This window comes from Tursiops truncatus, chromosome 7 (assembly GCF_011762595.2).
Source record: "Tursiops truncatus isolate mTurTru1 chromosome 7, mTurTru1.mat.Y, whole genome shotgun sequence".
NCBI classification, from domain to species: domain Eukaryota; kingdom Metazoa; phylum Chordata; class Mammalia; order Artiodactyla; family Delphinidae; genus Tursiops; species Tursiops truncatus.
The window spans coordinates 30,613,036-30,625,344 of record NC_047040.1 but is presented as its reverse complement, the minus strand read 5'-3'; the positions used below and the strand labels follow the sequence as shown (position 1 = coordinate 30,625,344).

At 40.3% G+C, this 12,309-nt stretch overlaps 1 protein-coding gene across 4 annotated transcripts in view; it reads left to right on the top strand.

Moving 5' to 3' along the window:
- Positions 1-12,309, top strand: part of PARD3B (par-3 family cell polarity regulator beta) — a 1,035,628-nt gene that overhangs the window by 600,347 nt on the left and 422,972 nt on the right. For all 4 annotated transcript variants that reach the window (XM_073807366.1, XM_073807365.1, XM_019939073.3 and 1 more), the window contains 2 exons: positions 1,069-1,165; positions 10,796-10,911. In XM_073807366.1, the coding sequence (XP_073663467.1) occupies positions 1,069-1,165; positions 10,796-10,911 (213 nt within the window). The remainder of the gene's footprint in view (positions 1-1,068; positions 1,166-10,795; positions 10,912-12,309) is intronic.

Here is a 12,309-nt window from a genome sequence, read left to right as displayed (position 1 = left end):
TGTTCTAGCAATAGAGTCTACCTTTTACAGATATCTCACTGTAATAGGTCCACAGCAGAGTTTATGGTTTACAGAATAATAATCCTTTACTTACTCACTGGCACTCATGGCACTTATAAATCGCTGCTGGAATATGCACTATCTTATATAATCCTTGTATTCCTCCAATGAAGGTATTCTTATCCCTACTTTATAGATATAAAAACCAAGGTTTATAGAAGTTGAGTAGTTTGCCCAAGTTCATACAGCATTACAAGATTGGAAACATGCAGTCTTGCTTCACAAACTGTATTCTTAATCACGATGCTCTATCATAATTTTCATACATTATTTAATATTTTCATTAGTAATGAGGATTAAATGATACATAAGGCTTAGCTCAGTGTGTGATACACAATAAGATCTCAGCAAACCTTGTTATTAGTTGTTGTAATATTCAGTATACGTGTCTATGTTTTTCTGTATGAAATAGACTGAAAAAGTAAACATTTTTAGCAGGTAGGAAAACTCGAACTCAGACCCCAGTCTTTTGCTTCCGAGGCCCCAAACTCAGGGTTTTCCACTACAACACAGATGCAAAAAGAATATATATATATATATTTTTTACCTCTATGGTGTCTAAATGGTGAGTAGATATACTGTATCTCATGTTTTTTTTAAGTACTTTTTGTCACTGAGGCAAATGCTTAAATCACCATTTAATCCAGAGCATTCATTATAGAGTCTTGTTTACAAAAACGTTGTCATAAAAGAAATGGCTTGTTAATCTTCTACACATCACAGGTAGTGAATATGTGTCAACCCTTCCCAGGTGGGAAAAGGTAGTTAAGATGCAAGGACTTCACTTGCCAGGGGTTGCCAGCAAGTCACATTATCAGACTTACATTTCCCCGTACAGGCTGTATTAGCGTGCATATGAATCCTTCAGTGCTGTGTGAGGACTTATTTGTTTCAAGGCTGGTTTCTGTGTTGGTGAAAATTATGTCTGAGAGATGGACTGAAACAAAACCAGGCGCTGGACGGTTCTGCCTCCTGTTTACTACAGCTTTATTTGTTCTTTGCTTATAGAGCTCTTGCTTCCCAATGACGGATGGGCTGAGAGCGGAGGACCTCCTCCTCCACCACATCCCGTTCTGGAATTGGGCCTTGAAGATTACAGCCACAGGTATCGATAAAATGATATACCATAGGGGCTTCCCTGGTGGTGCAGTGGTTGAGAGTCCGCCTGCCGATGCAGGGGACGCGGGTTCGTGCCCCGGTCCGGGAGGATCCCACATGCCGCGGAGCGGCTGGGCCCGTGAGCCATGGCCGCTGAGCCTGCGTGTCCGGAGCCTGTGCTCTGCAACGGGAGGGGCCACAACAGTGAGAGGCCCACATACCGCAAAAAAAAAAAAAAAAAAAAAAAAAAAGTGATATGCCATAAATATTCCCCGGTATGGTTTTTCTGGGAAAACCCAGCAACCTTATTGTAACTCTAGTTCTTTACAGGATGGAAATCTCATAGTATCTGTGATTCCTTTCCAGCGAAAACATCTCATAGCTAATATTAATACCTCACATTGTTCATTTTTGCTTCCTGGAATTTAAGATTCATCATATCTTATTAAGATATATGAGAAAATTGATGAATTTTCTTTTACCAAGTTAAAAACTAGAGAGGTGGAACTCAAAAAAAGTTATATGGGAAGGTATGAAACAAAACTGAGAAGACATAAACCTTTTTTTTTCTTTCTTATTTGCAGTTGGCAACCCTAAGGGTATTTTAAAAATAGATGTTCCAAGAAAGTTAATGGAATCTAAAAATTAAAGCAGCACCATATGTAATCTAAACTACTGAAAAGAGCCCAATATTATATCCATTCTGTAATAGAAACCAAAAAATCAATATTTTTTTAGAATCACACAAGCATGAGAGAGAGAGATTTACTAACATACACACCATTTGACTAGTAGAATTCATAGATTTTGTTCTTCTGATGAGTTTTAAAAATCATTAACTTGTCCCTTTGCTATTTTCTGTATTTATTATGGCTGTTAAAAAGTGGATATTTCATTCCATTCTTGTCCCATGATAATCCTGTGAAGTTTTTTCATTTTTCTTGCAGCAATGCTGTTTTCTTTCAAACATCACTATTATGGTTTTTGTTTTGTTTTGTTTTGTGTTTTACAATCTGCTAAAAATAAAGCAATACAACAAGAGTACAGCTAACCTTATTAGCCAGAAGCTTACCTATATTTACCTATCTCCGACTTCTACATTTTTGAAGTCAACTTTTTTACTCAAATACAGTTTCTTGAACCAGATTGATAATCACAATAATGTTCTAGATCAGTATCTCTGGGGGTTTCTTGAGCAAAAGTCTGGACACTTTTAATTTTGCATGCTTATTTGCATTGCTTGCCTCAATCCTGAATCAAAAATGAGTTTGGTCGCATTAAAAAATCCATTTTAGGACTTGAGGACATGGGGAGGGGGAAGGGTAAGCTGGGACGAAGTGAGAGAGTAGCATGGACTTATACACACTACCAAATGTAAAATAGATGGCTAGTGGGAAGCAGCCGCATAGCACAGGGAGATCAGCTCCGAGCTTTGTGACCACCTAGAAGATGGGATAGGGAGGGTGGGAGGGAGACGCAAGAGGGAGGAGATATGGGGATATATGTATACGTATAGCTGATTCACTTTGTTATACAGCAGAAACTAAGACACCATTGAAAAGCAATTATACTCCAATAAAGATGTTAAAAAAATCCATTTTAAAAATAATTTCACTCATCCTACCTTACTGTTTACCCAGCGTATATGCACAGGCCTGCTGGAATAGTGCAGAGATAAATCAGATATAAACCTGTAGTATTGTATTCATAAGATAAATGTATTTGGCCTTAATCCCATTTCTGGGGAGGGTTGGAACTTTCAGTCCCATCCAGAGAGATGGGCCTTGAATCAGTTGACAGTGGCCAGTGATTTAATCAATCCTGCCTCTGTAATGAAGCCTCCATAAGAACCCAAAAGGACAGGGTTTGGAGACCTTCTGGGTTGGTGAACATGTGGAGATGTGGGGAGAGGGGCACACTCAGAGAGAGCATAGAAGCTCGGAGCCTCTTCTCACATACTTTGCCCTGGGAAGCTCTACATACGGCGGTTCCTGAGTTATATTCTTTTACAGTAAACCAGTGGTCTAGTAAGTAACATGTTTCTCTGAGTTCTGAGAGCCACTATCAAAAACTAATCGAACACAAGGAGGGGTCTAGGGCACCTCTGATTTATAGCCAGTTGGTCAGAAGTAGAGGTAACAACCTGGACTTGTGACTAGTGTCTGAAGTTCAAGAAGGGGTCTGTGGAACCTCCAATCTGTAGCCCATCAGTCTGAAGCACAGGTGACAACCTGAGCTTGAAACTGGCGTCTGAGGTGGAGTATGGGGGGCAGTCTTATAGGACTGAGCCCTCAATCTGTGGGATCTGATGCAATCTCCAGGTAGATAGTGTCAGAATTTAGTTGAGTTCTCCAAAACCCGGCTGCTGTCCTAGAATTATTGGAAGTACGGGAGAACTCCTCGCTCCCCACCCCCCAACACTTGTTAAAATTGGGTCCAAGAGCCCAAAAGGAAACCCTAGCCTCAAGACGATGGTAGGCTAATAGGTAAAAGTGACAAACGAGAACGCAGGGTACAAAGTGATATTTACCAGAAGACATAGATAAAACGCCCGGAGCTGCTGAGGCAGAGAAAGGAGAGTATTCCCAAGTACAGGAAGCAGGGAAAATGTTAGGGGGAAAAGTGATACTTGAGCTGAACCCTAAAATATGAATAGGAGCATGGACATGAAAAGAGCCCAGAAGGAAGAGAATTTCAGAGAGAGGCAAAGGCAGAAGGAACAGGTGGAGGTAGGAAAGTAAGTTGATTTGTGCAACTTCTATCGTGGCTGACTGGCCAGATGATCATGCCCAAAAAGCAAGGATAAGGAGATCAGACTTCATTTGGTAGATAGTAAAATCTTATTGTGGGAGTTCAGCAGATAAGATTGGGTTTTAGTTGTGTACAACAAGGATTATAATTTTTGTGACTTTCTGTTTGAATAAAACAAAAAAAAAAAAAAGAGCAAAAAAACCCCCAAGGATTAGGTAAATGGAGGAGAGTTAATATCTGGTAGAAGCCAGAGACTCTGTGGATACCTCCTGGGGCCATGGCAGTGAAACTTACTGAGGACCTGTGCTGGGGAGGTTGGGGAGAAACTTTCTCGGGTGGGAACCTTTCAGGGTCAGAGGTAGTTGAGAGATATTGCAGGGCTAGAATCATTGAGAATTACAACTGCCTTTTTGGCTGCTTCCGTGTCGCCACATATTTCTTCCCTTCCCTTTTCAGGAAATCATGTTTCTCCACGATCTTGAAAAACAGCTTATATTGGCTCTCACTGCTGTAAATCTTCATCACATGATGTGAACCAGCAACTTCCTTTTCCCCCTCTCCCTCCTTAACTCGCTGTTTAGGCTTCCATTCTCACCCTTTTCTAGAACTGCTCTTTTTAACATTGACAGTAATCTCCTTTCAATCAAAAGTATAACTTTTTCTCAGTCTTAAGTCTTCTTTTGATCATTGTCATTCATGTGCTCACTCATCCATTCAAAATTATTTATGGAACTCTAAACTGGGCGCTGTAGAAGGTACTGGAATGGGTTGGAAGCATCCCTGCCCGCAAGGAATGCAGTGTCCCCTTGAAGAGACAGACACACAGATAATTAGCAAGCAGCCTGCTGAGCATGAGATACAAAATGTCATTGGAGCCTAGAAGAAAAAGCCACTAACTCTGTCTGTAGGTGTCAAGGAAGGTTTTTTACAGGAGAGGTAGTGTTTGAAAGGTTTCTTGAAGGATAGAAAGGAACTTACTAGGCAGAAAAGAGGTGGGAAGGGCAACTTAGGTTAGGAAAACCACATGATGGGAGAGGGAAAATGCAGTGTGTTCAACGTGGCTAAAACATATAGTATCTGGGGAAAGAATCTACAGGAAGGGCATTGTCTGCCATGCTCTGTGAGCGCCATGCTTCTCCAGAGAGCAGTGGAGAAGCCTTGAAGGCTTTGAAGCCTGACAATATCATGTTAAGTGAGTTCACTTGTGGAGAATAAATGGCTAAGGGAAACCATAGACAAGGATACTAGTCTGGGACAACCAGCAAGAGAGGAGAGGGGCTTGAATGAAGGGAGGAACAGCATAGCTGGAGAGGAAGGGACAGAGTCAAAGGCATTTTTGGAATGGAAGGAACAAATCTAAAGCTTTGAATCAATCTCTCTCTCTCTCTCTCTCTCTCTCTCTCTCTCTCTCTCTCTCTCTCTCTCTCTCTCCCCCCCCCTCCCCCCTCCCCCTCCCCCTCCCTCTCCCTCTCCTAGGGTCCTGTGACCTGCACCATCCTGCAAACTGCTGTGTTGCTTAGGTGACCAGCAGCAGTGGGGGTTTGCATGTTGGAAACTTACAGTGGAGGAAGCATTGGAAGGGAGCCAGGAGGGTTGAGCAAAGGAGGCTGTCCTGTCTTAAAAAAAAAAAAAGTTAAAAGCCCCCCTGAAAGGGAAAAGTAGTGCTTTTAAGGGATGGAACCAGTCTTGTGAAACAGAAAACTACTAATTCATGAGAAGTGAAAAACAAATTTGATCAAACTAAACTTATGCCTGTACTTTGAACCAAAATGAAATCAGGAACTTACTGAACTTATTTGTACTATTATGTCAATAATTATTTGACAAACATTTAGAATATGAGTGTCTACATTAAAAAATATATATTTAATATATTTCCTTTACATATATTATATGATATAAGTATATATATTATATGCATATTATATATATAAAGGAAATACATTTTTTACTGTGATGTCTCAGGGAGAGTTTAAGACAAATCGCCAGCAGACAGAATATACTGAATTTGATTAGCTGTTCAGACAACATTTGGTTATTCCCTACATGTTCATATTTTCCCTCCCTCTTGGTTCTCTCTCAGTTCTGCTCTTTCCGTCTCTCTTTCTTTCATACCTGTGACCTGCATCTACTCTTATTCAGAGCAGCCAATCATTGAAGCTGATCCGTGGCCACCTGAGACTTCAGACATGCCCCTCAAAACCTTCCCCTGCCTTTTTATTTCGGACAGTTCTCCTTGAACATTCATGGGGGGTCTTCTATGTCTTTCCCATTCCTGATTTGTCACTATATTCAGGACATTGGCATATGTTTCACGCTACCCTTATTTATTCATTATGCAGCATAATTTGACATTGAATATCATTTCTCTTTGATAGATTCCCTGGTTGTTCATGGGGGAAATACAGTCTTTATCTAAGACACGTCTTTGGCCTCCTGTCAACTTACAGCTTCCGCTGCAGCCCATTCAGCCATGAGCACATGCTAACTGCCTTCAAAATTAAAATATGCCATGTTTTATAGTTAATCATTGTGTCACCCTCTCACTCCAAAAACTTCCAATATGTAGCATAAAATTACAAACTGTTTTACTAGTCTAATGTATGTGTCTACGGTATTTTCACATTAACCAACTCAGTACTATACTCATTATTCAAGTACATTAGAAGTTCACATTGGCTCCAATCACATCGTGTCTCATATTACACTTCCTTCCTTCCTTAAATATCTGCCAGTCTGATATCAGCCTTGTTTCCATTTTGTACCATGGCAAGAGGGGTCCTTTTATTGAAGGTTTTCAAAGTGTACACTTGGCCATGTTCAAAACAATGCTAACAGAGGAACATATCACCATGATCAATTTAATGGACATATCCAGGTATGCATATGTATATATACAGACACGTATATGAATATATGTTACATTCATATGTACAAAGCAGCTTTTTATTTTCTTTGATCATCTTTGATGGTGTCTCCACATCATGTTATTGCATTGTCATCTTGTTTTTTCAATGGGAATGGGGGTAATTGTTTCTCAAGAGTTGGGGAAAATTTGAGTTCTTATTCTTAATTTGTCACGTAATACCTGGTTTGGTAAAGTATTCTAAAACAGTCAAGTGAGGATTTCCCTGGCGGTCCAGTGGTTAAGACTTTGCCTTCCATTGCAGGGGGTGTGGATTCAATCCCTGGTCAGGGAGCTAAGATGCCTCATGGCCAAAAAACCAAAACATAAAACAGAAGCAATATTGTAACAAATTCAATAAAGACCTTAAAAATGGTCCACATCAAAAAAAAAAAAAAAAAGAAACCAAGCTAATAAATAACTAAATAAAACAATAAAGTGGATTAACCAAAACACTACTAAATTGGGTAGATTCCCATAGTCTGCCTTGAGCAGAGCACTTTAGATGCAGCGTGAGCTGGTTTTTTTTGTTTTTTTTTTTTGCGGTACGTGGGCCTCTCACTGTTGCGGCCTCTCCCGTTGCTGAGCACAGGCTCCGGATGCACAGGCTCAGCAGCCATGGCTCACGGGCCCAGCCGCTCCACGGCATGTGGAATCTTCCCGGACCGGGGCACGAACCCACGTCCCCTGCATTGGCAGGCGGACTCTCAACCACTGCGCCACCAGGGAAGCCCAGCGTGAGCTGTTTTAATGAGGAATATTCATGTTGGTTCTAAACCTCCTCCCTAAAGGTATTCATTATAACGTGGCATCTATTTTGATTAGCCCTTTAATTTTCTTTTATTTCATGATATGAACCACTGTTGAAACAAAAAACTAACCTAAAATGCAAGCTGCATGAGAGAGTGTGCATGAAACTGCAATAAGAGGGAAAAGTCTGATTTCCGTGGGCTCAAGATCAGCAACAACCTGTGTCCCAGGCTAGCCACCATTTTAGCCAAAGCTTTTGCAGCTCTAGGGAGAGTTCAAGAAACAACAATCTGGTCCTGGCTTTGGCACTGGCCAGCTGTGTGACCTTGGAACATCAGTCTCCTCTTTGGGCCTCAGTGTCTTATCTACAAGATGAAGAGTTAGATGAGGTGACCTTTAAGGTCTTCCAGCTCTTAAATTCACTGGTTCCATGAAGGCCATGAGTCTCTCTGACACTAAAACCATGTCATCAGAAGAGATCAAAGGATGAAAAACTAAGTGCAAATAAAGGTTGAGTAACACATTTAAAGGCAAGTGCTTGCAAAACATCAATGCTCAGGGGGAAGCTCATATTCACCATGGCATCTCAGAATTCTTCTTTAAAGTGGGCTAAAACAATTAAAATATTGCTATTATGCCAAGCCAGTGTCAACAGCACTAGCAGGTCAGGACTTTTGTTTACAATTGACATATTTGTCCACTACCACTAGATACCACATCTAATATGCCTTATGTCGGTAGCTTTCTTTATTGAGCATGTAACCAGACACCAAGAAAGAAACCAAAAAAAGAAAGAAAGAAAGAAAAGAAAAACCTTCATAATTCTAAAAGTTGATTTAAGCTTCTTGAGGAAATTTTCATGAAAAAATGTACAGTTGTCCCTCGGTATCTATGAGGAGTTCTTGTTCCAGGACCCCCGCGGATACCGAAAGCTGCAGATGCTCAAGTCCGTGGTATAAAATGGTATAGTATTTGCATATAACATCCTCCCATATACTTCAAATCACTTAATACAATGTAGATGCTATGTAAATAGTTGCCAGGGCATGAAAAGTTCAAGTTTTGCTTTTTGGAACTTTCTGGAATTTTTTTTTTCTGAATATTTTTGATCCCAGTTTGGGTGATCCTTGAATGCCGTACCTGAGGATACGGAGGGCAGATTGTATAATATCTTTGCTGGAGAGTGCCTCAGGCCCTCATTCAAAGACCACCACGCTAACCTACAGAAACAAAGGAAAGGATTAATAGCTTACTTTGTTGAGCTCTTACTGTGTGCTAGGTACTATTGTCAGTATTTAACATATCTTAGTTTATTTCATACTTACAATAGCTTTCTTAAGTAAATTCTATTACTGTCCAATTTTAAATAATTCTTTTCCATTATGGTTTATTACAGGCTATTGAATGTAGTACCCTGTGCTATACACTGTGTCCATTTTATGCACTAGTAAATTGAGGCCACCCACCCTAGCATCTCGCTCCCAAGCCCAGGGCCCTAAACATCATTTCTTCTAAACAGAAGGAGAGAAGGGCTCTTAGTCACAAGCCCACAGAGAGTCTGACAAAAACAGAGAAGGCAAAAAAACTGTACAAAAAACTTGGATAACTTGAAAAGCAGAAACTTAGTCATTTGGGAAGCTAAAGAAGGTCTATGTGTTTATCTGTTTGTTTCCTAAATGTTTCTACAGCACTTACTCTGCACCAGACACTATTCTCCTTACTTTGCAAATCTTTGTAACTCATTTTATCTGATGCCAACCCTAGGAGGTAGGAAGTGTAATTATACCCATTTTATACATAAGAAAATGGAAGCACAGAGAGGTTCAATAACTTGCCCAGTCCCACAGCTAGTAAGGAGCAGAGCCAGGATTTAGAAATAGGCAGACCTGCTCTGGAGTCTGTGCTTTTGAATGCTGTGCTGTATTATACTATATTACACTCTATTACAATAACAGAGCCCCATTCATTCAGCAATATTATTATTGCTGCAAGGCAATACTAAATATACATGACTAATAAGTTTCAAGAAAAGATTAAACTTATTTTGGTGTATTTGGTTAAGAAATCGAGATTCCCCAGTACATTTTATAAGGATTCTCATTCATGACAGTTGAATTTGGGGGTTATTTTATTTTTTACAATGTCAAATCCCAACCGTTTGAAAAAAATTCAACCTCAGTACTTTCAGATTTACCGAGGATACTTGATTTGAGTTTTTACTGTATTTAAGATTAAAGTTGTGTTGAAACGAGCTACCATATTTACTTTGTAAATACATGTACCAAGGGAGAAAGTGGCTGTAATTTAATTCATGAAAAGTATATAAATATAATTTATTTCTAGATCAAGAAATGAGGCATTGTTTGTAATTCCCTTATATAATCTCCATCCTCAAGCAAAATAAATAAAATATTCATCAGAAATGGAATTCTTTGAGATGACAAGTACTAGGAAGCCTATAATGGGCATTTGATGTATCTTTTGTCTAAATTGTCAGCTGTGCTTTTCCTGTTACTTCCTGTTGGTATTATTGATGAGCAGACTATTTGCTCAGCATTAACATTAGTTTTAGAAAATAGACCTAAATAAAGTAGAAAACCAAACTACGGCAGCCATTAGTCATTCAACAGAATGGTTTTCTAGAAAGGATACAACCCTTACACTTGTTTTTAAAGGAAGGGCGTTCTTAGCCCACAGATCTCTCTTAACCTGCCTTTAGGCTCTGCTAGTATCTAGTGACATCCTTTGAAGCACCAGTGCTTTGTGGGTTTGTTTTACCCACTTAAAGTTATATATTGTATAGCAGGATCCCAACTGGCAGAAATCAGTGAAGAGGAAAACATGGTATTAGCCAGAGAATATTATTTAAATTGCAGAATATGATAAAATGCATGAAAACAGAGTTGCTATATCTCATAAAAGAAACCTGAGGTTCACGAAGTGGTTGAAAATGCCTGGTTGGGGCTTCCCTGGTGGCGCAGTGGTTGAGAGTCTGCCTGCCGGTGCAGGGGACACGGGTTCGTGCCCTGGTCCGGGGAGATCCCACATGCCACGGAGCGGCTGGGCCCGTGAGCCATGGCCGCTGAGCCTGCGCGTCCGGAGCCTGTGCTCTGCAATGGGAGAGGGAGCTGCAGAGGGAGCGATGAGGGGCTGTATTCAAAATGAGAACTGCTGAATAAAAAATAAGATTTTATTCTAAACCTAAATATGGCATATGGCTTCTTTCTGCAGCTCTGGGGTGGATTCAGCAGTATTTTTTCCGGATCAGCGCCTCAACTTTAGATCTGTGACACCAGCCAGGCAGCCTGAATCAATGAATCTGAAAGCCTCAAAGAGCATGGACCTTGGTAAGTGAGGGTGAGGTGACATCCAGATCAACTGTCCAGCCTCAGCCCATCTATCTTCTTGAATGTCCTGCCGTTGTTTCTTCAACTCCAACCTTAGGGGGCGGGGTTTGCTGAAGCTTGGAAGAGGGGATATTGGTCATCCTATCTTCCTGTCTCCTCTCACACATTTAATCGTAATTACCGCTTTTTAAAAGAGAGATAAGTGACATTTTTATGTATAGGTCAGAAAAATAGGAGTATTCCTTCTGGAGGATCTGAATGCCATTAAGCATCTTTAACTCACCTGCCTTTACATTTGTACTCTCACCTCTGCAAGTGTTCTTCTGTTTCTCATGTACATACCTGTTGCAGGGCCTGGGAAGATAAGGCAGTTCAATGAATCCTCTTCTACAGGGCATCCCATCTCTCTGTGCAATGGATGGAGATGGCGGCAGTGGAGAAGATCTATCTCTATAAGTGCCCATCTCCAAATCCTGTAATACCAGAGGGAAGAGGGGTCCCTGGGTTTGCCAGATTGAGGGAGTCAAGGTACTTTGGTTTCGTGCCCAGACAACCTCAGTGAGATTCTGAGTCCTACAAGGAATTTCTGGGTGACTGTTGGCTGCCAGGGCAGAGCAAGGGTCCCTGCAAACTCTGTTCTCCAGGCTCTGGAATGTGAGATCCCGGAAGACATCTCAGATACCCAAGCACATTGTTGCACTCCCATGGGTCCTTAGAGAGAGAGAACTATTGGAATAGGATGCTGGTGCAAAATAACTTCTCAGCAAAATATTCACTGCTTCCTGAATGCTCAGAGGCCAACCTTGCCAAAGTCTTTTTTGTTTGTTTGTTTGTTTTCCGAAGCATATTACATATTTCATTAGTAGCACCAAGAAAATGGAATAATCAAAACTGCGTGTTCCATGAAACAATCTGATAAATAGTGCTTATCTGTTACTCATTTATAGGAGTTCAAAAAGATGTTCAGTCACGATGAAAAAAGAGAAGTTGATTCTATTTTCTATAAATTAACTAGACCGCTGGGATACATTTGCTCTAATCACTTATAGTAAGAGACTGACAGAAAGCCTTAATAAGGAAGCTGTCTCGAGCACTGGTCAAAAAGGGGTATTTTCTCAAGCGTGAACCTCTGACCAAAGGAATAATGTGTGACAGTGACACAGATTACTACTAATAATTTAAGGAGCAATTTGTTTTTATAGAGTGCTTGATAAATATTTCCTGTCCTGTCTTCCCAATTTCTCTGTAAAGAAGATGAATGGGTAAAAACTGCTCTTAATTTGGGGTGAGAAATATATTACTCTTTTCCTCATTTAATAAAAGAAAAAAAATAAGTAGCCAGTAGTGCGGTTTTTAAAAGTCTCTGCAAAAGAAAAAAATAGCATCCTTTTTTTTTTT